Raw genomic sequence first — 26,733 nt, forward strand, 5'->3', positions numbered from 1 at the left:
TTGTATGGGAAAGTCATTGCTCAAGTTGATTTGTAAATTCTGCCACATATCATAAATAATTAAGGATATCTATCTGGCATTCCTTGGTTATAACTGAAATCCATTTTTCCTCAAAAATATAGAAAACTGGCATATTTCAATTTATATTTGCTACAACTTTATTCTTATTATCTCTTTTGGCTCTTCTGATCAATTTCTTCACCTCTTTTACCTTTTTTAAATTATTCATCTCAGCTTTAATCATACCTGTAGTTTTATACTTAATGAAACCACTATTTTTATCTAGAACTCTTAACTCTGCGCTCCCAACCCAGATCGAAAATTCAGCCCTTATTGTATAAACCAGACTGACATTTCAGAGCAGTACTGAAAGAATACTACATTGCCATCTTTTCATTGAGACGTTAAACCAAGGCCCCAACCACTGTCTGAGGTAGAGTCTAAAAGATTCCATGGCACTATTCAAACAGAACATGGGAGTCCCCCAGGTGTCCAGGCCAATACTTATCCTTCAACCAACATTACCAAAAACAGATCAGCTAGTCATGTGGATTTTTGTTGTTTGTGGGACCTTGCCATGTGCAAATTGGCAGCTGCATTTTTCTGTATTACAATAGTGACTTCACATCAAAAGTACTTGATTGGCTATAAAGCATTTTTGGACTTTGAGATTGTGAAAAGTTCTACATAAATCAAAAAAATTTCCTTCTTCCTTCCCATTATTCTTTTGGACTGACTCATGCAATCTTCTCTCACTGGCGGTGGAATGATGTCTTTTTCAGTACTCTAATTGAATGATTAGCTCTATAGACATTTCTTTTAGCTTTAGTACTTTCCCTCCTATTTGGGATTGTCTTGCTTCTTCTGCTTAGTCCATGGAAATGCCCCTTTATAGGGAAAGCATGTGTAATGAACACAGGCTGCAATATTTTTGGATACCATGAACAGGCTATACTGCAGAGTCCTTCAATCAGTCTAGATAAATCTTTTTTTAATATTCCAAATGTAAGTTCCACCGAGACTGTAGTAGCTATATGCATCTCTGATACATGAAAAGTTTGCTTTTTTCTGTGATGCTGATCTCTTACCCAAGCCAACCCACAGAGACATAATTCGACTGGCACCAGCCTATATTATCAATGCAGATGAAATATGAGAATGTGTGAACATCAAAAGACTTTTATGAAGATTTGAAGCTATGTGAATGCTTTATATTTCAATATGCAGCCAAAGTCATGCTATTATTAAAGCTAAAATAGTAACTTTTTACAGGTTAATTAAGATAAAAGCATAATATTGTGGATGCTGGAAATCTGAAATAAAAACAGAAAGACCTGGAAATACTCAGCAGGTCTGGCAGCATCTGTGGATAGAGAATCAGAGGTAACGTTTTGGGTCAAATATGACTCTTCAGAATATAACTAAAGTGTTGCAGTTCCTCATAAGCTGTTGTTCCAGTTCCTGATCAGCCATACGTCTAATTTTCCAGCCAACTATCATCATTGCTTGTAAAATAAAGAATTTGTGATGGATGCTATGGTAGGGAGCATAAACATGTATGATTCTGTATCTGTGGTGACAGATCTACTGCAAGCTCATGCAATAAAACTACTTTCTGATTATGAAAATGCTATTGAGAGTCTGGGTTAGTGCAGCACATCATAGCATCAATAATTTGAGGAATTCAAGCCAGTCAGTACAAGTGTTTATGGCTGTTTCTCATGAAGAAATAAATGAAATTGCAGCATGGACAAATAGAAGCATTTGCCATCTGCACAATGCAGCAATGTAGTTATGTTTGTGAGATTTGATGCGTATCTTAAGAATTTTGTTTCATACATTCATGGGATGTGGGCATTGCTGGCTAGGCCAGCATTTATTACCCACCCCTAATTACCCTTGTTCAGAGGGCATTTAAGAGCCAACCACATTGCTGTGGGTCTGAAGTCATATGTAAGGACAGCAGATTTCCTTCCCTAAAGGACATTAGTGAACCAGATGAGTTTTTACAACAACAACCAAAGGTTTCAAGGTCACCAACTCGATTAGAAAGAACTAATGGCAGAAAATTCAAAGCAGTAGTTTACTTGATAGACATTGATAGCGCAATCCCAGTCATGAAAGTGGTTTCAAGACCTGACTTGAGGGGATTGCACAGTTCTGGCATTACTATCTTCATGAATTATAATTTCCGTTAACAGTTTTATTCAGACGTGTACAGGTTTTTGTGGGAGACGGTTCACTGCTTCTACCACCCTTTGTATGCGTCCTAGCTTCTCTTCTGAATGGCTTAGTTTTGATTTTAAGGCTAAGTTATGTTGTCCTGGGCAAACAGAAAAGGTTTCTCTCTATCTACCCTATCAATTCCTTACAAAATTCTAAAAACCTCAAATTACCTCTAAATCTTCAATATTCCAGGGAATACGAGCTTCATTTATGTAATATCTTTTCATTATTACATCCATTGCTGAAGGTGGGTGGAGGTAACGTTTTCACCCAAGTCTGTTAGTCTGTAGACAATATAGCTCAAAATCTAATGGATGGATTTCAACAAAACTAGGTACACAGATAAGATATGACCCAAGGAAAAACTGATTAGTTTTTAGCGAAGGTGCGGATCCAGATCTTGGAATTTCTTAAAGGATCTGTTAACATTGAGAGACGGTGCGAATTGACTTTTTCTTAGAATGTTGTGGGTTGTTTGATTTTTTAAAAACCATTCACGGGATTTAGGCTTCGCTGGCTGGGCCAGCATTTATTGCCCATCCCTAGTTGCCCTCGAGAATGTGGTGGTGAGTTGCCTTCTTGAACCGCTGCAGTCCATGTGGTGTAGGTACTGTTAGGAACGGAGTTCCAGCATTTTGACTCAACGATGGTGAAGGAAATATTTCCAAGTCAGGGTGGTGAGTGACTTGGAGGGGAACCTCCAGGTGGTGGCGTTCCTCTCTATCTGCTGCCCTTGTCCCTCTAGGTGGTAGTGGTTGTGGGTTTGGAAGGTGCTGTTGAAGGAGCCTTGGTGAATTCCTACAGTGCATCTTGTAGATGGTACACACTGCTGCTACTGTGCGTTGGTGGTGGAGGGAGTGAATGTTTGTGGATGTGGTGCCAATCAAGTGGACTGCTTTGTCCTGGATGGTGTCCAGCTTCTTCAGTGTTGTGGGAGCTGCAGTCATCCAGGCAAGAGGAGAGTATTCCGTCACACTCCTGACTTGTACCTTGTAGATGGTGGACAGGCTTTAGGGAGTCGGGAGGTGCTTTACTTATCGCACCATTCCTAACCTCTGACCTGCTCTTGTAGCCAGAGTATTTATATGGCTAGTCCAGTTCAGTTTCTGGTCAATGGTAACCCCCAGGATGTTGATAGTGGGGGATTCAGTAATGGTAATGCCAATGAACATCAAGGGGTGATGGTTGTATTCTCTCTTATTGGAAATGGTCATTGCCTGACACTTGTGTGGCGTGAATGTTACTTGCCACTTGTCAGCCCAAGCCTGGATATTGTCCAGGTCTTGTTGATGTTGTTGATTGTTTTACAATGTATGGATTGTCTTAGCTGCTATGGTGGAATTTGTCACAGCTGTCAAAATGTGAACAGAGTTTTCGGAACAGGTTGCTGAATATGGATTGGCCTGAGGCCTCCTCAGTGAGATGGAACCTTTTAATAAAAAGGTTTATTTTTTCAGCTTTGTAATTACAAAGCATCAATCAGGTAAGGAAAAATCTCAAGGAAGAGCTGTGTAATTTTAATAGAATTCAGCTAACACAATAGGTAAGTGCTCTACTCAGTGCCCCCTTCACTTGTTCAACCCTTGTTACTGTGGCGATATTCTGGTGAATCCGCACTGTACTCCATCCTAGGTTAATGCATCCTTTGTGAGGTGCCATATCCAAAACAATACACAATACTCCAGATGTGGTCTAATCAGGCCTTTCTGTAGATGTAGCAAAACTTTCTCCTTTTTATATTATATCTGCTTATAAAGGCTGACATTCAATGAGCCTCTTTTATTTTTATTTCCCTGACCACTACTTTAATATCAATATACATGGGCCTTGAAATCTCTTTTAAATTTCACTGTTCCTAGATTTTCATCATTTAAAAAAAATACTCCGACTTTTTCATATTTGGTCCAAAATTAATGACCTCACACGTACAAGCATCTTTTTAAAAATCCTTTTGCAGGATGTGGGCGTTGTTGGCTAGGCCAGCATTTTTATTGCCCATCCCTAAGTGCCTTTGAGAAGGTGCCGGTGAGCTGCCTTCTTGAACTGTGCTTAACTGTTAGGAAGGAAGTTCCAAGATTTTGAAAGAACGGTGATATAGGCCAGAATTTTGAGTTTGGCAGGCGGGAAATGGCCCGCTGCCCATGATCGGCCCCCAACCGCAATTTCACGTTAGCGGGCCAATTAAGGCCTGCTGGGCGTGAATGGCTGCTCCCCAACGGTCGGGAAGGGGTGGGAGGGGCTGGGATCCTGTCGGCTGCCAGGTCCAATGGTGACCCAGCATTGATTTAAAATGGGCATGGTCAGGCTCTGGAAGGCTGCCGGTGATGAAGACATCATTGGTGTTGTCAGCAGGAGATTAAAACTTATGGATTCCAATGTGCCTGCAGATGCCAAGCGGGAGGGCAGGTTGGGTGGGCACTTGGCTCCCCGGTTTTCTGATGAGTGCTTTGCAGCCCTCCTGGAGGAGGTGGCTGCCTGGAGCGACACCCTTGTCCCCAGAGATGGAAGGAGGAGGCCACCACATCTTACAAAAAGAGCTTGGGAGGAGGTGGCAGTGCTGGTCAGCAGCCATGAAGTTGTGCAGCACACCTGGGTCCAGTGCTGCAAGAGGTTTAACGACCTGCTGTACTCAGGAAGGGTGAGTACCCTGTTGGAATGGATCAGTCTGTTGATGTGTTAAGGGCTGGCCATCCTCCCGTGGAGCTCAGGGGTGTTAGAGCCTGAGTGCCAATTGTCAATGACACCAGAGCTGGCCAAGAGGGTGAGCCCTGGCTCCTTGGACTGAGTGCCTTGCGGTTCGAGGGAGATGGCTGAGGCACCCAGTATCCCAGCTAGGTACCCATAACCAATGGTGAGCAAGAAGGTCCTCACATTGGCGTATGAGCTGCCTGTCGTCCCTGCAGGCTCCTGTCAGGGCACTCTGGATGACAGCAGCAGCTCCTACACCCCTCTGCCAGTGACTGTGGCATCTGAAGAAGCTGCGGCGACTGGGGAGATGCTAGCCGTGGAACTGGCTGCTCCCTCCCAGGCGGGGCCAGCACAGACTCCACTGGCCAGAGGATGACTGCCAAGGCCAACAAGACAGCAGAGTCAGCAGGCTCTCTCCAATGCTGGTGCCAGCGAGTGGGGAGCACCACGATGTAGCACTAGCAAACTAAGTTTAAGGCACGATGAGCACAAGAGGGACTGGTCATGTGTTATCTTCTGTTGGGCAATTTTTTGTTTATTTTAACTGGTCTGGGGTTGAAGACCAGAGAAGGTTCTTTTATTTTGTTTTGACTATCAACATGAGATAAATTTTCTTTTGTCATAATGGCCTGAGTACACTTCACCTTTTTTATTTAATGTGGTGCAGGGTGCGCTAGTATGTAATGCTGGGCATGGGCGGCTCAAAACTTTATTGCGGAGGCACCGAGTGGACATTGGGGTCAAAGGAAGGGGCCATTTCAGAAATCTGGGATGGAGGTGGCAGCCTTGGCATGAGGTGGTAGTGCTTATTCAAGCCTGTGGAACTGCCTCAAGATCCTCCTCCTCCAGTGGGTCCCCCCTTGCCAGTGCGAGATTGTGGAGAGCATAGCATGCAACCATCAACTCTGGGGGTTATTCTAGTACTCCCCCTGAACGGTCCAGGCATGAGAAGCGAGTCTTCAGAAGATCTATTGTCCTCTCTATCACTGTCCTTGTGGAGGCATACTGCTACTCTGTCTCTGTTCTTGGGTGGCGGACAGGCATCATAAGCCACTTATTCAAGGGATCGCCCTTGTCACCCAGCAGCCATCCATCCATTCAGGCAGGAGCACTGAGGACCCTTGGCACCTGGGAGTGTCTCAGGATGTACGCGTCATGGGAGCTGCCAGGGTTCCTTGTACAGACTTGCAGATTATGCCCCCTATGGTCACACACTATCTGCACGTTCATGGAGTGGAATCCCTTCCCTGTTAACGAAAGCACCCAGCTGACCTGCTGGCGCCTTGTTGCGGTCAATTGCACCCTGGATGCGGGGGAACCCAGCAATCTTTGCAAAACCTTTGGCTCGCTCAGCCTGGCTGGCCTCGTCTGTATGGAAATGAATGAAACCAGCCTGATCAGAGCTTTTGTCACCAGCTTGACGCGGCTATGGACAGCTGATTGGGAGACTCCACACAGATCCCCCACTGACCCCTGGAAAGAGCTGAAGGCATAGAAGTTGAGGGGCACTGTGACCTTCAGAGCCACTGACATGGGGTGTCCACCCTCACAGTCGGAGGTGACCTCAGCCCAGACATCTGACAGATGGAGGTCACTGTCTCCCTTGAGAGGCGGAGCCTCCTTCGGCATTGTACCTTGGAAATATTGAGGTAGCTGCATCACCGCCTGTAAACCCTGGCAGCAGGGTAGTGCCACTTCTGCGGCCCCATCTGCCTTGGACTGCCAGCTGACCCTGCGCCCCTTGTGCTTGCGCCTCTCCTCCTGGAGGCTGCTTAGGGAGACCTGACCCCCTCTCCCTTCTGCCCTTCTGATCCTCCTCAGAGAGGTGCCTCCAGCAGAAACCACAATCCCTATTACCAGGGTAACCAAAGGCTGTCTGATACCTGGAAGGGTCCACATGGTCTGAATTCTCTGGGGTCCTTGGAGACACCAAGGAGTCCTGAAATAAAGTCTAGAAATGCTAACAATGAAGCCCCGAACATAGATGGAGCTGCCATATACCAATAAGTCACCAGCAGCAAACTATCTACCAAACTCCTTAATACCCACACTGACAATGCTGCTGACGCTTTTTAACCCGCTCATGGATGACATTTTTGAAATTGTTGGCTGGCCGACAGCCTGTTTTGTCCATGCGACGAGCGCAAAATTGCATGGGTAATGAAAAATTGGCATCAGTTGACTTTTTAATGGCCTTAACTGGCCTCTTAATTAATGTCGGGCCTGGCTCTGGCACCCGCATGTGCCCGCCGAGCAAAATATCATGCAAGTGCGCGATGATGTCGGGACGCTTACCCTACATCATCGCGCGCTATTTTACGCTCAAGCATGTCAGGCATGCGCCACACGCCGAGTGAAAAATTCTGCCCATAGTTCCAAGTCAGGATGGTGTGTGGCTTCAAGGGGAACTTGGAAGTGGTGGTGTTCCCATGCATTTGCTGCCCTTGGTCACAGGTTCAAATGGTGTTATATCAGCTATATTTTTGCCCATTCGCTTAATCTATCACTGCCTCTTTATAATTTTATGCTATCTACAGCACTTACTACACCACCAACCTTTCTGTCATAGGCAAACTTCGATATACGGTTATTCAGGTCACTAATAAGTATAATGAACAGCTGAGTCCCAGCAAAAATCATTGTGGGATAGCACTAGTCACTTGCTTCTAATTCAAGTATATGCCCATTATCCTTACTGGTCTTCTGCCTCCTAACCAATCTTCTAACCAGGTCAATAATTTGCCTTCAATTTCATAAAATTTAATTTTAGCTAACACTCTCTTATGTGGAACTTTATCAAATGCCTACTGGAAGTCCATATAAGCGATACGGAATTGTAGAAAGGTTACAGCAGGGAAGGAGATTGTTTGGCCCATCGTATCCATGCTAGCTCTCTGTAAGAGCTATATGGCTTGTCTCATTCCCTTGCCTTTTCATTGTAGCTCCCCTTTGAAAGCCAAGATCGAATCTGCCTCCACCACACTCTCAGGCAGTGCATTCCAGATCCTAACTACTCACTGCATAAAAGAGTTTCTCCTCATATTGCCTCTGGTTCTTTTGTCAATCATCTTAAATTAGTGTCTCCAGGTTCTCGAACCCTCCACCAATGGGAATTGTTTCTTTCTATCTACTCTGTCCTGATCCCTCATGATTTTTATCATCTCTATAAAATCTCCTCCTAACCCTCTCTTTTCTAAAGAGACACTCCTATCCGTGTAACTGAAATCTCTCATGACCAGAACTGTTCTTGTAAATCTTTTCTGAGCCTTCTCCAGTACTTTCATGACCCCCCCCCAAGGTAAGTTTCCCAGAATTGAACACAATAATCCAGTTGAAGTCAAACCATTGTTTTATAAAAGGTTCACCATAACTTCCTTGTTTTTGTACTCTATGTCTCTATTTATAAAGCCCAGGATCCTGTATGCCTTATTAACCACTTTCTCAATATGCCCTGCCACCTTCGAGGATTTCAAGGCCCCTCTGCTCCTGCATACAATTTAGTATTGTTTCCTTTATTTTGTATTGCCTTGCTTTGTCATTCCCACCAAAATGCAACACTTCACGCTACTTTGCATTAAATTTCATTTGCCACGTGTCCACCCATTCCATAGACTTTCCCAAGTCTACTATTTTAGCTACTTCCTCAAAAATTTCAATTAAGTTCAGACATGACCTAACTTTTATAAATCCATGCTGGGTCTCTCTAATCAGTTAAAAAATGCTCAGCAACTGAATTGAGTTACTCTGAGTTTTTCAATCTATATGAAAATTAAACTCCCCATTGAAACAATTCTGCTTTTGCTAAAAGCTTCTCTAATTTCTGAATGAATACATTCTATCACTTGGCTACTGCCAGCAAAAGGCCTATTAGAGAACTCCCATTGCAGTTTGAGTCCTCTTATTTCTCAATTCTAATCATGTTCTGTGGAAGGGTCATGAGGACTTGAAACGTCAACTCTTCTTCTCTGCCGATGCTGCCAGACCTGCTGAGTTTTTCCAGGTAATTCTGTTTTTGTTTCTAATCATGAGAGCGTCTGCTGATTGCTTTCCCTATCTTTCAGATTCAACCAATTATAGGTGTTTATCAATTAAAAGAGATTATAAATGCCCCATTCTTTTCCTTACATATAACCCCTCTTACTATTGTTGTAATAGCATCTTTAATCAATAAGATTATTCCTCCTCTTCTACTAGTTTTCCTATCTTTTAACAGCCAATTTGGATGACTAAGTCAAAATCAGTTAAAACAAATGCCCCCTTTTTTTAAAAACAAGCAACTCCAAATTATAAGTTAAACCAAAGCAAACATAATATGTCAAATCATAATATTATTATCCATGTCAACTATGCACTCCAATCTCTGCCGGTCATGGAAGCCCAATCCTTTTTAAAGACCTTATGACATAGCCATGTCTCAGTAATGACTATTTTAAGTTATTGTTACTTCTTTTCTAATGGATTTGCCCCAGACCAACTGTTCAATAACTTATTTTTGAAGTACTTATCGTATAAAATAAAATGCTTCTACGAGCTGTTCTATTATTTCTCTATAATCCCATCATTCTTTTTTGGATGCAAGCCAACATTAAAAGTAATTTGAAATCTGACAAAATTGATTTGAGCAGGTCAACTTTTGATATGGTTATTTTGGAGTTGAGCACAGATTGCAATAGTGTATGAGTCATCTTGTCCGCAGTGCCAACCTTCAGGCATTAGCATATAAAATTTTGGATGCTCTTATGGGCTTATTAAGTAATCTGTTCTATTAATGCAATGCACCTTTTCAAAAGTAATTCGTTTAGAAGAATAATCTTCTGATAACTGTGTGATAATACTCAGAGGCATTCATTGAAAAATACATCCTCTCATAATGTGGTTGAATTTGGTTTGTCCTCTCTGTCATCTATCCAAGCCTACATGTCAGGACGAGCTGCCAACCAGATGCTTCCCAAGAGGGAGGGAGGGAAAATCCAAAGGCCAAGTCAAACAATAGTGTATTTATGCACCTTCTAGTCACTGGTTCAAAACTAATATTTGTAGAGCTATGGTGGTAGATCATCCCTGCATCTTCTCAATTAGTCTAGTGGAGGGGAAATACAAAAGAATGACAAAGCCTTTATAAAGCTGGGAAACATAAAAGTGATTCTTTGGTTGTTTAAATAAAACTGCAAATTTAATTACTGGTTAATTTACAGTATCTGCATAATTCAGTTTTGCAGACCTAGTCTGCTGGTATGGGCATATTGTCACACACAATGCTGACTAGCTATTTTCAGGGATTAATAGAACCTTCCACACATGATTTATTTTTAACAATGTGTCTGTGTACAATGCAGTGACCCATACCAATTTCCCATTCAATGCCAACAAATTATCGATGTTTTGTATGGCCTTTGACTCTGATAAGCAAAATTTATTGGCAATTTAAATAATAATTCTGAGACATGTTGATGTTAAACTGTATATTGGATAAAATATTACATTTTGCACTTTTTATCATAGGAAGGTTTAATAAAAGCCAATTTACGGTAATAAGAGGGTGTAACTATACAGGTCAGTATTAAACTCTGCAGTGGAGTGGTTGGAAGCAAGTTTGATGTTCACTATTTCACTGAGTTCTAGATCTCATCTGTGTTGTTGAGGTGAGGGAGGGCTGAGGAAAAGCTAGACAGTATTCCAAAGAAAGGTAGGCAGGGAAGAATGACAAGAATTATCTTGTACAACTCTTATATTTTCCCTTGTGCTCAGACTACCATTTATGGAAGCCTAGGGGCAGATCATCAGCCTTTCTGCTTGATCAGAGATAATAGTGGTAAGTAAACATAACAGAGGTGAAGGAAATATCTTACCTTCAGATGGGAATGACTTCCATTTACATTGTCGGTTCTAGACATATGTTTTGTCTGCTCAAATCCAGTAGCTACTTGTAAGCAGTTGCGTTTGCAACCCTCCTGCAGTTTGCAGATTTTGGTTTTGTAAATGCTGAATTCTAACAATGTCTTATAACAGCTTACATTTATATAGTACCTTTAACATAATAAAACATCCCATAAAAGGAGCCATTAGGAGAGGTGATAAAAGCTTGGTAAAAGAATCAGAATTTAAGGAACTTCCGAAGGGAGGCGAGAGAGATGACAAGGCAGATAAATTTAGGAAGGAGTTGCACAGCTTAAAGGTTAGACAACCCAGCCAAAGGTATAACCACCAATACTGGAAGTGAAAACAATCGATTGAAAACAAAATTGAAAGAAAAGATTTCAAGGCTGAAGAAAGTTACAGAGATAGGAAAGAAAGAAATGCAGATGATTCACAATTTTAATTTTCTCCACTCTCCTGAAGGTTTTGAATAATGTTAGGGTATAGTTCCACAGGTGTCTTACTTTAGTGGCCATTGTTACGGATAAGGGAGAGAGATAGACTGAAACCTCTAATTCCCTTTCCATTCTGCCCATAATCAGTGTAGTTTAATTTTGATAAGGCTGATGTGTAATTCCAAACCTCCATTAGTGTGTGGTCAATTTAAAAGTCACCAGCAGCAGACATTCATGGGTTTAAAAAAGGAGTATTGTTTTTATTTGCACACTCACCACAGTAAGTTCAAATAGCTGGGGTCAAACCAGGATTAACTGCGGGGTTCCTTAAAAGTAAAGACTGTTCAACAGGTCATATAGTCAGATCCTGATGGCTGGTGTGACTGGAGGTCCAATTTCTTGAAAGTGAATTCACAGCCATATGAATCAGGTTGGAGGAGGCTTTTAAAGGACATGAAGCCTCATAGGTCTTGAAAAGGCAAGATGACACAGCCATTTTGCAGCTGTGATGTTGTTTCTGTTGTTCTGCAGACTCTCTGGTCTCTGTCTCAGTTTCTGGATAAAAGGATATCAAAATCAGAGGGTAGTTTTGGTCACATGACGATGGAATGCAAATGATGGTGAAGAAAGAGTTTCAGTCACATGGTCAAAAGCCATTGATATACAATAGAAGGTAGATAGTGGTCTTTAGCACTTCATTGAGATACTTAGGGTGGGATTCTCTAGCCCTGACACCGGTGGACATCATCGCAGGCGAGGCGGGAAAATTTGGAGAGCCATTAGAAGTCAACAGCTCTTCAAATTTTCCCGTCCCACCTGCGACGCTGCCCACCACCAGCAGGACCGGAAAATCCCGGCCTCAGTCTCAATAGCCCTTCTTCTTTTACATGGCAGACCCAGAGTCAGAGAGTCTGGGAGTTTATTGTCCCTGTGTTTTGGAGTAAGCCTTGACAAAGCAGGTGTGAAATTTCACAGAAGAATATGATTTAGGCATGTCCTTTGAAAGGAAACCCTGCCCATTATTATCAAATTTGGAACTTTCCACAAAACTTGCTAGGCTGTTGAAGTTGCAAAAGTCAGATGGCAGCCGTCTTACAGTTCAACAGGGTCCATTTTAAAAGAAATACAGTTTTTAAAAAAATGTAATATCTTCATTACTGCATGACACTATTCTTCATGTCCGAGTGCTTTGACTTTAAAGCTTGATAAGCCATTTCACAGTGTTGGAGTATCATAGCCACCCATGATCCTGGTCTCAACTAACATTAGAGCTTCACAAATGGATGTTTAAGGACAAAAGTTTGGCTGACACTTTCTCCCACCTTCTCTTGCCAATTGTCTTGTTCTTCCTGTTGCTTGAGGTCAGATAATTTGGCACCAATCAGTAATTCTTGATTTGCATGACTCAGTACCACACTACCCAGTGCACTTTATTCATTGACCAATGGAAGAAACTTATGTTTTAATCTTTTTATTATAAATATAGATTCAGAAGATCTTCCAAGCAGCAAAATTTAACAAAGAACATACACTAATTAAGCAGCATCAGTGGGTATGGTGGCAGGAGCAGCCAAAACTAATGGAAGTAAGGTAAGAATTAAACCTGAAATGTTCCTTTAAGATAAATTACTCATGAGTCCCACAAGCATATTTTAGTTCATGAGACACCATGGGTGGAATTTTCTGCTCCCACCAGCAGTGGAAATCGTGGTGGGTGGGAGCACTAAATTTGGCATGATTGAAAAGTTAATTTCCCGCCGTTGGGAAATTAGTTTGGAATTTTGTTCCTCCCGTCTTTAATGGCGGGTCAAAGGCAGGTCGAGTGCCCCACTGATCTATGTCCAGAACCATTTCATGATTTGCATCTCATGAATGCTCATTGAAAGGCCAACTCACCAGAATTACATTCCCCCTCCAAATTACGTGCCCAGCCAGTGGATAATTTAGAATGGTCTGTTTCCCGACTGTATGGAAGTGGCGTGCACCCGGCGAGCTTCACTTCATCAACAACTTCAAGGTATGTAGATGCTGCTTTCACCTACCTTGAAAAGTGTTGCTGCAAGATATATGATGCCTGTATCACAAGCTGTGCCAAAGGAGGCAACACAAGCGGGACGGGGCAAAAGGAGGCATGATGGGGGGAGGGGGGGTTGTGGAACACGGGAGTGGAGGGGGAAGACAGCGGCAGGGCTAGGGGGTGATCAATGAACAGAGTGTGGTAGTGAAATACTGTCCCAGGGCAAGAGTTATAAACTGTCGAAGGAAGAGTTTCAGATTGTCCTGGTATTGAGGCCACCCTGTCGGGGCCATATTGAAGAGACTGGCCTGGGGCTGAGGCCGTGCTGTCAGGGATATATGGAAGAGGCTGCCCATGGGCTATGAGGGCAATGTTATAGAGCTCTGCATGGCATGCATGTCTTAGCTGCGGTCTTGGGTGAGGGAAGGCCTCTCAGGGCAGTGATGGTTGTGCACGGTATGGTGTGCAGGGCATGGTCAGTCACCTAGGGAAATTGGTCTTAGGGGTTAGAGTCATGGTAATGTGAGGCAGTTGGTACAGTCACGGTCAGGGGAGGCATCTGTATCCTGCAAGTCGATAGCTGTAATATCATGGGGAGGTATTGGATGGCCTCACGGGGGAAGCCCCAGAAAGTCAGGGTGCATGTGGCCTCGAGAATGGGAGGGATCAGGTCAACCAAAGGACGTGGGGACATCAACACTAAAGGGTCCGGGAGGAGAACAGGAATATCCACATGGATCATGATGGGTTCAACGGTAACAGGAGGAGGCTGGATAGTTATAGAAGGGAAACTAGGAGGCGGTCAGAATGGAGGATGGGAGGAACTTGTTGTGTGATGAGAGAGGTTGGAAGCTGGCCTCCCAGGCGAAGGTCAGCAGCACCATTTTCAAGCTCACGTTGCAATGACGCAGTTCAAAAAACAAGCTAGAAAAAATCGGTCAGGGAGAAGTCTCAGAGCATATGGGGGGAGTCCAGCACAGAAATTCTTGGCCGATTGAAGGGGCACCCTGTAACTGTCCTGTTCAAACCAAGGAGAGCATGGTTCAGCTGAGTGCTGGAATTGAGGGTCTAATGCACAATAAATGAGCTTGGCTCTTTACCAATGGTGTGCATTCAGGCGAGAGTTCATTACGTTTAGGAGTTGTGGTGCATATGGTCTTAATTGGCATCTGATCGTTGCAGAGGCATGTCAAAATAGATGTGGTGTCAAAATATCAAAGGATGCCCTTTTCAATAAAGCTCATCATTACATGCAATTCTGCATGGATGAAGCAAGCCATGCTGTCAGAGTTCAGAGTTTTGCTGCAATGTCAGGCTTTCTTCAAGTGCTGTGTGCCATTGGCTGCATACATGTGGCCTTGGCAGCTCCCTGGCAGCATCTTGTGAGATTCATTAATATAAAAGGATTTTGATATTTGAACATTCAGCTAATTTGTGATTACAGAAAGAAGATCTTGCATGTTTGTGCTAGGTGCTCAGGGAGCTCCAATGACTCATACATTTTGAATCACTCCAAGGTGCCAGGGATATTTGAGGGATTTCGGTGCCTAGAGGATTGGCTCCCCAGTGACAAGGGGTACCCTCTGAAGACATGGCTAATAATGCCTGTTCGTCATCCACGATGGGCATCTAAAAAGAGATACAGTGCTGTACATTCAGCCACAAGGGGCTGAGCATTTGCTTCTTAAAGATGCATTTCAGATGTTTGGACCACTTAGATGGAGCTCTCCAGTTCTCACTGCAGAGAATGTCCCCCATCATTGTTGTTTGCGGCGCCCTGCATAACTTAGTGCTGCAAAGGAGGGATCTGTTGCCACAGAGAGACATGGAGGAGCTCATCTTCTCAGATGAGAAAGGCATTGAAGGGGAAGAATCTGTAGAGGGCAAGTTGAGCCACATGAGGATGCCGTTGCACGGCACAATGCGGAAGGCAAGCCTGTGACATCCTCATAACTAGAAGATTCCAGGAAGAATAAGGTGAAGACAAGTTGTTATGAGGTCTGTTGTCTTCATGTTTCAATTAAGCAGACACTACAACACCTTCATTGTCAGCAAAGAATGACTAACAGATAAATAAGGTGGGAAAATTAGAGTATGAGAGAAAGCCATCTAGAAATATCAAGACAGCTACTTTCTATAGATATTTTAAAAAGGAAAGACTTAACAAAATGAATGTTGGTCTGATAGAAAGTGAGGGAAATTAATAATGGAAAATAAGGCGATGGCGGATGAATTGAACAGGTATTTTTCATCGATCTTCACTGTAGAGGATACAAGTAACAACCGAGAAATAGCTGTAAATCAGGAAATGGAAGGGAGGGAGGAATTCAAGAAAATTACAATCGCTTGAGAAGTGGAACTGAGCGAATTGTTGGAACTGTGGGCTAACAGGTCCCTGGGTCCTGATGGGCTTCCTACGGTCTTAAAAAAGAGGCTAGAAAGATAGTTGATGTGTTGGCTTTAATTTTCCAAAATTCCCCAGATTCAGGATGGTTCCATTAGATTGGAAAAGAGCAAAAGCAACTCCTTTATTCAAAAAAGGGAGGGAGACAGAAAGCAGGAAACTATAAGCGAGTTAGCTTAATACCTGTCATTGGGAAAATTTTAGAAGCTATTATTAAAGACGTTATAGCAGATAAATTCAAGATAATCAGGCAGAGTCAACATGGTTTTGTGAGAGGGAAATCATTTTTAACCAATTTATTGGAGTTCTTTGAAGAAATAACATGTGCTGTTGATAAAGGGGAACTGATGGGTGTACTGTACTTAGATTTCCAGAAGGCATTGATATGGCTATCAAAGGTTATTGTGGAAAATAAAAGCTCATGGTGTAGTGGGTAACATGTTGGTATAGATAGAAGACTGTCTGGCTAACAGAAAACAGAGAGTAGGCATAAATGGGTCATTTTCTGGTTGGCAAGATATAACAAGTGGGGTGCCACAGGGATATGTGCTAAGGCCTCAACTTTTTACAATTTGTATAAATGACTTGGAAAAGGGACCAAAAGTATAGTTGCTAAATTTGCTGACAACACAAAGATAGGTAGGAAAGTAAACTGTGAAGAGGACATACAGAGGCTCCAAATGGATATAGGTAGGTTAAGTGAGTGGGTAAAGATCTGGCATATAGAGTATAATGTGGGAAAATGTGAAATTGTCCATTTTGGCAGGAAGAATAAAAAATCATATTATCTAAATCGTGAGAGATTGCAGAGCTCTGAGACGCAGAGATCTGGGTGTCGTAGTGTATGAATTGCAAAAGGTTAGTATGCAGGTACAGGAAGTAATTAGAAAAGCTAATAGAATGTTATCATTTATTGCGAGAAGAATTGATTACAAAAGTAGAGAGGTTATCCTTCGGTCATACAGGGCATTGGTGAGACCACATCTGGAGCACTGTGTATAGTATTGGTCTCATTATTTAAGGAAGAATGTAAATGCATTGGAAGCAGTTCAGAGAAGGCTTACTAGACTAGTACCTGGAATAGGTGGGTTGTCTTCTGAGGACAAGTTGGACAGGCTAGGCTTGTATCTCCTGGAGTTTAGAAGAGTAAGAGGCGACTTGATTGAAACATATAGGATCCTGAGGGGTCTTGACAAGGTGGATGTGGAAAGGATGTTTCCTATTGTGGGAAAATCTAGAGCTAGGGTCACTGTTTAAAAATAAGGGATTGCCCATTTAAGGCACAGATGAGGACAAGTATTTTCACTAAGAGGGTCATGCTTCTTTGGAATTCTCTTTCTCAAAAGTTGGTGGAAGCAGAGTCTTTGAATATTTTTAAGCCAGCAGTATATAGATTTTTGATAAGCAAGGGGGTGAAAGGTTATCAGGGGTAGGCAGGAATGTGGAATTTAGGTTACAGTCAAATCAGCCATGATCTTATTGAATGGCAGAGCAGGCTTGAGGGGCCAAGTGGCCTACTCCTGCACCTAATTCGTATGTTTATATGTACGTATCTTCAACATGTCATGAAGGGTCAACAATCTCTCAATGATCACTGAGGAAGCATAAGTCACCTTCAACCTTAACGCTGAAGTTGTCCTTGGAAGACGTAGTAGCCTAAGGACCATGTAGCTTCTTTGGAATGTGCTTAGCACTCCACAAGCGCACATCCTTAAGCAACTACACACAGTGCAGTCCTTTCAACCATGTTGCCAACAATTCAGTGGCCATGGTATCCTTCAAGAGGCTGGAATGCTATTGCACACATAGATGCACTCTTGCCTGCATGACAGCAGCTAAGCAAGGTGGCTCTAAGACAAAAAGCATTTGTTAATGGTTAGCTGAACGTATCAAGCAGGAGCTACATCTGGACAGCACCATCTTTCCAAACACCAGCTCTCATGCATGATCAATACAGGGGCCGTATCTTGATGCTGAGCCCAAGATGCCATCGGACATCAGGATGCAGTGATCTGTAACCTGATGACATGCACCTAAAGCTAGGAGTTAACTTAGCATTGCCCTCACAGAGAGTAGTTCAACAGGACCATCGTGTGATTATCGACAAACACTCACCCTGCATTCGTCGGAAGCCTGCCAAGTTAATGTCCTGCATTGCCTTGGCATTTGGGAGAGATGTGGCCCAGTCAGTTTTGATACAGCATTCAATGATAACACTCCCTTCATCGATACTGCTGAGCACTCAGGAGATGTGCCGGAGCATCACTTCCATACAGTTACAGTCCTCGACATTGTCCATCTCACTAAAAAATTATTCTAGGAACTCTCAGACAATGAGTATACATTCATGCCATGAAGTACATATCAATTTGCGTTCTGTTACTTCACAGAGGGATTCCGTGAAACACCGCTAGGCAGCAGGGGCTATGATCCTCACTGGTAAGTGAACGGGTTCATCAGGATGAGCACATACCTTTGACATCACACACACATGCATGTCTAGCAGACATTTCAAATGTCGCTGAGTGGAATGAACTTGGAACCATACGTGGGGAAAGCGGAGACTAATAAAGGAATAACGTTCAGCCTTAAACATGGAGCCGAAATTATGCTGCCAGAAGGCATGAAAGGCTTCGGTGCTTGACAATGAATACAACTTTAACTAAAAGCTCTCAACCACAAAATAAATGCCATTGCAAAATGCATTTGAGTGAAAAGACTCCAATATTGGTTGCAGTAAATACTTTTAACAACCACACACTGCAGCCTTCAGTGTGACAGCATCAGGATAATCACTAACCTTGATGAACAGTTCTCATGAGGTCACATAATGTCTGCCTAAGATCCAGGGGTTACATGGGTCTTGTGCAGCAATCATTTTAATGCTTGTGGAACTAAAGGCGATTCAATGTGATGAGATTAAGTAAGACTTAATGAAACTGAGGGACATGAGGGAGATATTTGGGTGGAGGATTGTGCAGGCGTTCATTTTGTACCCTTGAATGAAAGTGGGACCTTGCATCACATCGATTAGCCATTCAATACCTGAGACTTGGAGAGGGATGGATGCAAAACATATTTACAATAGTGCAGATTATGTACAGTGAATGAACACCCATGCCACTATTGTGCATTCAAAACTTATTAATTTTCCTAACTTTATCATTACGTTTAGGTGCAGCCCCGACATTCACAGCAAAGATCCTGTTGTCTGATATGACTTTGGCAGGTGTCCTCTGGAGGCCCGAGGCCTGGGTAACCCTGGCCCGCTAAGGGTCTCCTGCTCTGGGGCAGGTGCATCCTCCTCAGCCTGACCTGCTGGAGTTGATGAGATTACAGGTAGAGGGGATTTGGAGCGGAGGACACCCTTGGAGTATCCTTGGTGGATGCACCCAGGTGTCTGGCTGGTTCTGCTCCTCCCTTTTGGTGCTGACTCCTTGAGAAGAAGGGGCACCTGGAGGTAAGTCGAAGTGCCCCGTCCCCCTCTTGCCTAGCCACTGCTGGAAGGCACCCATGGGTAGAGTGATGGTGTGCAGGTCTGAGCGCAAATCCGGCAGAAACTACTGGACCTGGGTCTCCAAGGTGGCTGCCACCCTTCGCGTGGAGACTTCGATGTGCCAGAGCCACGGCATCAGACAGAATTTGAGTTGACTCCTCCATCCTTCGTTCCAGTCTGGTGACAGCCTCTTACAACTCTGCCTGATGTTTCCCTGCCTGTTTTTGCATCTCCAGCATTTCTCTCAGGGCTAATTGCAGAAGCTCATCACTCTTGGACTTGGATTCTGCAGGGGCCTGGTCTCAAGTAGTCTTCCAAGTGTTGGAGACCTTGGCTGTCACTGCCTCGGTCTGCCTTGGACATATGTCCATAAAGTAATCACCAGATTGTGACCCTGAGTCTACTCTAGAGCTGGGACCCACCAAGGTGCATATACCTGTGCTGGTGGAGGGTCAGGTGAACACAATGACAGTTCTTCAACTGATGCTTCCTCTGCCTCCTCATCTGAGGTGCTCTGGGGGCCGGGGCTGGGGCACTTGCTTGGCATCTTCTTCTGCCTTTTCTTTCTGGCGGCTGGAATGGAGAAGAGATAATAAGTGATTGACTAGGCAGACTTCTACACTATTGCCCACTCATGGTCATTGTCCGCATTGTGGCTGATGTATACTGAATGGACCCTCACTGGCTTGTTGGGGGAGGTTAATCTCACCTTCTGTGCAGGAGTAATCTCTGTCCTTGCCCGCGAGCTCTGCTGCTTGCTTCTCTGGTCTTTGCTGTCTCCCGTCATTTGTAGGTAATCTTGTCATGCATGAAGACAGATGTATTGACTGCGAGCACTATGAATGAAGGAGCATTTCAGAAGCATGCATGCCAGTTGTGTGCTGAGCCCTCCCCAGCAAGGGATTTAGACGCCGTTTGTGCAGGATCTTACATGAGATGGTGGTCTTAAAGTGGCTGGCAGACATTCAGTCCTGATGTCCCATCAGCATGTGTGTGACATCCCTGTGGACTCTAACCCTTGGACTGCCTGATGCCCTTATGAGAGTATGCATTTGGTGTGAGTAGAAGTTTAACTTACCATGGCAGAGCGCATGAGAACATTCATGTGTTTGAGGCACTGAAGGGCAATCCTTTTTTGAGTGGCATGGGCGCCGACCTCCCTGGCGATCTCCTCCCAGGCCAACATGGTCAGGTGGGAGGAGTTCCTGTTCCCGTCCCTTGGAAATAGGACCTCCCATCGTTCCTGGATGGCCTGGAGGAGAATCCCCAGAGAGGCTTCGCTGAACCATGGAGTGGAGCATTTGTTGCATTTGGTCTCCACGGTAATGCAGATGTTCAGCCCACACCTGGCTGGCAGTAGTGAATGTCTATGCGGGTGCTGTTTAAATCTGGCAATAGGGCCTTTGACCCCATGAGGTAACGGCAGGGTGGGCGAATCACTGCCCACCCTGCCACAAGATTCAATGAGCTCCTCATTGATGCATAATTAATGAGCTGTAAAGTGTAAAATCAGGCACGAAAATCCGTCCCATCGCCTGGCGGGAATCACGCTGACTTTCCCACCCGCCACTGCACCTTAGTCTCCAGAATGGAAAATTCCACCCCATGATACTACCATGTTGAGTTTTATTTTATAATGCACCTGGATTAACCCTATAGCCCTGGACCCATCAAGTAAAATTACATTTACTTCAGGAACTACTCATTTATTCAAAATTTAAATGAGCTATTTAAGTCACAAAAGCTTCTCCCAAAAATTCTGATCTTTGATACTTCCATATTCAGCTGTGGTACAGTGCTATTCATGAGGGGATTTTATTCTCCAACGAAAGGGCAGCCCACATTATGTATAATCTGCTCTTGTAGAAGTTTGGTGCATGAGCGTAACAATTAGCTCAGCTGTGGAAAACTGTCTACTGGATTTTACATAGACTCTATGGGCTGAATTTTTGCACCAGGGTGTGAAATGGAAGTCAAAACTGCTTCCAGGTCCCAAACCTGCCCCAGCGGGAAACAGGGCTGGATCCTGAGTTTCACAGAGCTGCCCTTCTTAACTGATAAGGAGATGGGTTTGGTGACCAATTAACGGATGTGGTGGGGGGATGGCGTTGGTAATGAAGACAAGCTAACTCAAGTGTAGGCCCAATTTAAACACAACATGGCAGCCATCACAGTGGCTGCTGTTGAGTGGTGGACGTGGGCAGCAAAGATTCACAGTGAATTTCGGGCTGGATTTTTTATTTTCATGGCGCCTCAGGAGACCGAAGGCTTGGGCAGGATAGCCCCTTGCTTTTGAGATGCCAACCTAGAGGTGGTACTGGTGGCCATGAGGGAAAGGAGAAAGGTCAGGAGGAGGCCATAGAGTCATAGAGGCCTACAGCACTGAAAAAGGCCCTTCAGCCCATCGAGTCTGCACCAGTCAAACAAGTACCTAACTATTCTAATCTCATTTTCCAACACTAGGCCCATTGTCTTGTATGCCATGCCATTGCACTTACTTCTTAAATGCTATGAAGGTTTCTGCCTCTACCACCCTTTCAGGCAGTGAGTTCCAGATTCCCACCACCCTCTGAATGAAAAAATTCTTCCTCATATCCCCTCTAAACCTCTAAATCTATGGCCCCTGGTTATTGATCACTCCACTAAGGGGAAAAGTTCCTCCCTGTCTATCCTATCTATGCCCCTCATAATTTTATACACCTCAATCATGTCCCCCCTCAATCTCCTCTGCTCCGGGGAAAATAACCCCAGTCTATCCAATCTCTCCTCATAACTCAAACTCTCCAGCCCAGGCAACATCCTGGTAAATCTCCTCTGCACTCTCTCTAGTGCAATCACATCCTTCCTATAATGCGGATTCCAGAACTGCACACAATACTCTAGCTGTGGCCTAACCAGCATTTTATACAGTTCCAGCATAACCTCCCTGTTCTTATATTCTACGCCTTGGCTAATAAAGGTGAGTATCCCATATGCCTTCTTAACCAACTTATCTACCTGACCCACTATCTTAAGGGACTGGTGGACATGCACACCAAGGTCCCTCTGATCCTCGGTACTTCCCAGGGTCCTACCATTCATCATGTATTCCCATGCCTCGTTTGTCCTGCTCAAATGCATCACCTCACACTTATCTGGATTAAATTCCATTTGCACTGATCAGCCCATCTGACCAGCCTGTCTATATCCTCCTAATCTAAGGCTATCCTCCTCACTATTTACCACCTCACCAATTTTTGTGTCATCCATGAACTTACTGATCAACTCTCCCACATTCAAGTCTAAGTCGTTTATATATACCACAATCAGCAAGGGACCCAACACCAATCCCTGTGGAACCTCACTGGACACAGGAATCCAGTCACAAAAACACCTCTCGACCATCACCCTCTGCTTCCTGCCACTCAGCCAATTCTGGATCCAATTTGCCAAATTGCCTTGGATCCCATGGGCTCTTACCTTCGTTATCAGTCTCCCATGCGGGACCTTATCAATAGCCTTGCTGAAGTCCAAGTAGACTACGTCCAATGCATTGCCCTCATCTACACACCTGGTCACCACTTCGAAAAATTCAATCAAATTGGTCAGACCTGACCTCCTCTTAACAAAATCATGCTGACTGTCCTTGGTTAATCCCTGCCTCCCCAAGTGTAGATTAATCCTATCCCTCAGAATTGCTTCCAATAGTTTCCCCACCACTGAGGTTAGAGCCATCCACACAGTCCAAGCAAACGTGGACAGAAATCACAGTCACAATCAGCGGCAGAACTGTTGTGAGAAGAACTTGGTTCCAGGGCAGGAAAATGTTCAATAACCTCATACGCTCTGGCAAGGTGAGTGCTATCCTCAATCCTCAGGACAGATTGCTAGATATTAACCCTCTAGCAGTCATGTCAACTAAGAAACCTCAGGGTGCATATTGTTCCTGAACATGGGAGGGGTGTGCACACAGGTGACTCACTGACCCCTCTAAATGGCTCTGAGCCATAGTATTGATGAGGACCTGTCACCACAGAAACATGCACCCTCCAATGAATTAGAGCAGCTGCCATAGGCCATAGAGAATAGCAATGCCTTATTACACTCTCTTTTGGAGAAATTGGCACATAATTCCAATGAGAGGGCCCAAACAGGTGGAGGGGTACCCCTCCTGCAGATCTTCGCAGCATTGGGGGAATAAAGTGATGGGAAAAGCCAATATCATGGATCAAGAGGAAGTCAGCTCTGGCGAAATAGGAATTCCAGGTTGAAATGGTGATTACAGAGCACAATGTACTCACTAAGTGGGTGCATCTGACTCCACCCTATCTGAAAGCATGCCAAACACTGAGTTGCATTGGATAGCCTCAGCACTGCAGAAGGTTCTGCTCTCCGAGGCTAGTTCTCAGGATCACAGAATCCTTTCTTGTTTCTCCCACAGATGCAGACATCCACATAAGGAAACCTTCTCCCTTGCTATCAATGGTCCAGCTAGCCAACAAGGAAATGAAGAAGGACCATCACATCTTACAAGCCCACTGTCCACCAGCCCAGCTATTCTCATCTCAGCGAGTCCTGCCATGCATTTAGATAGGTGGCATTGGGTGAGGAGCATAGTACCAGTGTGTAGGAAGAGGTGCTACAGGCAGAATCAACTGTGGCAGTTTCCCTCCGAGGAGGGGGGACAGACACAGCCCTGCTTATCTGGGCACTGATGCACAGCCTCAGGAGCCACTGGAATGGAGGCTCTACCTAGACCAGCAGCAGCAGATGTGCTCCCACGTGTTGAAGTCCCCTGAGCATTGTGGGATCATAGGCTGAGATTGGAGAAGTCCATTCAACTCATGTGTGCCACCATGGCTCAGAGCTTTGACCGCATGAGTTCTGCCATGGAAAGATCATATGCAGCAGTACTTGGTATGCATGCAGGAACTATGCACTGACTTATGCAGGGCGCATGCCACGTTGTGTATCCCTGGCTGGTCGGTGGTGCTAGTGGCACAGAGATGTTTGGAGGGGTTGCCAGTTGCACCCTAGCTGATGCTCCCCTCTAACCATCCAGAGCCCCTACCAAAAGCTGAGGATGTCACTGAGGAGGATGAAGATGCCACCCCTCATGGGGTGCCTTCATCATCCTCAGCCTCCTTGGCTCCCCTGACAGTGGGAGCATCTGTATAGCAGGGCCAAGTTTTGGAGGCAGCCTTGAAATGATGCACATCTGTGACCACCTGCCTGGAGAGTCGCGGTCTCCTATGACTGGTTCTCTGTCATCTCCATGTAGCTCCCTCTTTGGCAGTAGATCCTGTACTGAGGGTATAGCCTCTGTTGCCTTCCTGTCCCTCGTCTCTCTCCTCTGCCCTCCTGATGCCTGGGTCTCTACTCTTCCTGCACGGATGTTGCTTGTCATCACCACTGGGCCCAAAATCTGAGAGTCATGTTCCCAATACTAGCTGCAGCCTTCCTTTTAGTCAGGTGGCCATCAAGTATCCTTGGCAGCCTTGTGCCTTGCTCATCCACACCCACAATGCCAGGAGGGAGGCAATTCTCTGCACTGTCTGATTTCTTACTGCCCACTCTCCCCACTAGTTGCACTGCACCAAAGGTATTTGTTCGTCACTAGCCGAGTCACCCTCTGCCCTGTTCTCCCTTTTATAGGTCCGAGGTAGTTCTTTGGGGCGGCCATGTCTGCCCACCCACCCTCCCCACACTCTCTACCTGCCTCCCTTTACCTGGTCTGCTTCAGACGGCACGTGCAGCCCATGTGCCCTCATGAAAATCTCAACAGGCAGGACACCACCCCCGTCCACCCCGCATTGATGAACTTATTACCAAGCTCCTTAACCACCTTAATTGGCCTTAATTAGGGATTGGGCAGGATTGTGATGCCGTCTTCCCTCTCACCCAGGTGAACATGGCCAGAGCATGCTGGTGCCACCGGTATTTGCGGCCCCCATTCCCATCCCTGGCAGAACCCGAAAATTCAGCCCATACCTTTGTTCTCCACATAATAGTGAAATATGAACCAGAATTAGAATTACACAGACTAAAATAATTGCTGTATTGATTTACAAATTAAATAACACAATGAAGAATTAAGTTAAGCAACATCTATTGAATCCAATAACATTGAAAGAATTAATGTTCATAACAGGTCAGTTTACCACTTTCCAAATTCCTTTGCAATCATTGGGTTTAAAGCCTTTCTGACCTTACCACAAATCCAGAAACTCATTGTTTTCTTCCACATATGTCTTTTCCACATGTAGCTTTCCCTTCAGCATCCAGCTCAGTTCTTTGAAAGTATTATTTCTTTTGAAGTTAGGGGCTGTTAAGCAAGCTTAAGTCAAATTTGCCCCTAACCTGTTATGGCTACAGTACAGATCAAATGGTCCTGTTGTAGAAATTTCTTAACTAACAGTGAGGCAACTTTCCAACAGCTTCAAACCACATTCCTCTCTGGAATAACATGCATAATAATGTTATGATGCAGTTTGACACGCAGATACAGATTTTCTAACCAGTGTTAAGATAGTGCTGATTAAAAAAATCTGGTCGACAGTTCCAATTAGAATATTGAATCCACATACTTAATTAAAGCCAAGTTCAAAGAGTAATCCCTCTGTTTCCCACGGATAATTAGGAATCTGTCAGCCATTTTAAAGTTGCAAATAAAGCAAAACAGAACCAATCTGAAATAAAAACAGGAAATGCTGAGAATATTCAGCGTGCCTGGCAGCATCTGGAGAGAGAGAAGCATAGTTGACATTTTGGTGACCTTCTCTCAGAACTGGGAGTTCTTTGAGATGTAACAGATTTTAGGCAAGGCAGGACAAGGGAGGGAGAGGAGGAAAGAACAGAAGGAAAGGCCTGTGACAGTTTGGCAGGCAGGAGAGATCAAATGACAAATGGAATGAGGGTGTAAAGCAAAAGGAGATGGAATGGAACAAATAAGGAATCAAAAGATATATCTAGGAGTGCAAATGGGAATAGCAGAATTATCAACCACAACTTTGGTCCAGAAATAACAAAATGAAATGGAGGCAGAGGTTATGATCTGAAATTTTGAATTCAATATTGAGCCTGGAAGGCAGTAAGGTGCCTAATGAAAGATGAGATGTTGTTCTTCAAGCTTATGTTGCGATTCATTAAAAAAGTGTAGGAGGGTGAGGACCGAAATGTCAGAGTGAAAGTGGAACGGGGAATGAAAATGACAGATGACTGGAAGCTTAGAGCCACGCTTGCTGACTGACCAGGGAGTATTCTGCAAAGCTGTTACCCAATCCGTGTTTAGTCTCTCCAGTATAGAGGAGATCACATTGTGAGCAGCGAACACAGTGTACTAAATTGAATGAAGTACAAGTAAATTGCTGTTTAACCTGGAAGCAGTGCTTGGGATCTTGAATGGCGATAAAGAAGGAGATAAAAGGGTTGTTATTTCTTTTGCTGTTATATGTGAAGGGACTGTGGGAAGGGAAGGGTGTGTTAGGTTTGATTGAAGAATGGATCAGGGTGTCACAGAAGGCTGAAAGGGGATTGGTAAAGAGTTGGCATCATAGTGGAGGAGGTGGAAATAGCAAAATCTGTTGAATACAGAGGCTGGTGGGGTGGAAGG

The 26,733-nt window shown here is 44.3% G+C and overlaps 1 protein-coding gene across 4 annotated transcripts in view; it reads left to right on the top strand.

Moving 5' to 3' along the window:
* The window catches only part of LOC121285017 (coiled-coil domain-containing protein 148-like), a 108,305-nt gene that overhangs the window by 14,379 nt on the left and 67,193 nt on the right, over positions 1–26,733 (top strand). For all 4 annotated transcript variants that reach the window (XM_041201093.1, XM_041201094.1, XM_041201096.1 and 1 more), the window contains exon 4: positions 12,712–12,815. In XM_041201093.1, coding sequence (XP_041057027.1) covers positions 12,712–12,815 — 104 coding nt within the window. The remainder of the gene's footprint in view (positions 1–12,711; positions 12,816–26,733) is intronic.

This window comes from Carcharodon carcharias, chromosome 12 (genome assembly GCF_017639515.1).
Source record: "Carcharodon carcharias isolate sCarCar2 chromosome 12, sCarCar2.pri, whole genome shotgun sequence".
In the NCBI taxonomy this organism is placed as follows: Eukaryota; Metazoa; Chordata; class Chondrichthyes; order Lamniformes; family Lamnidae; genus Carcharodon; species Carcharodon carcharias.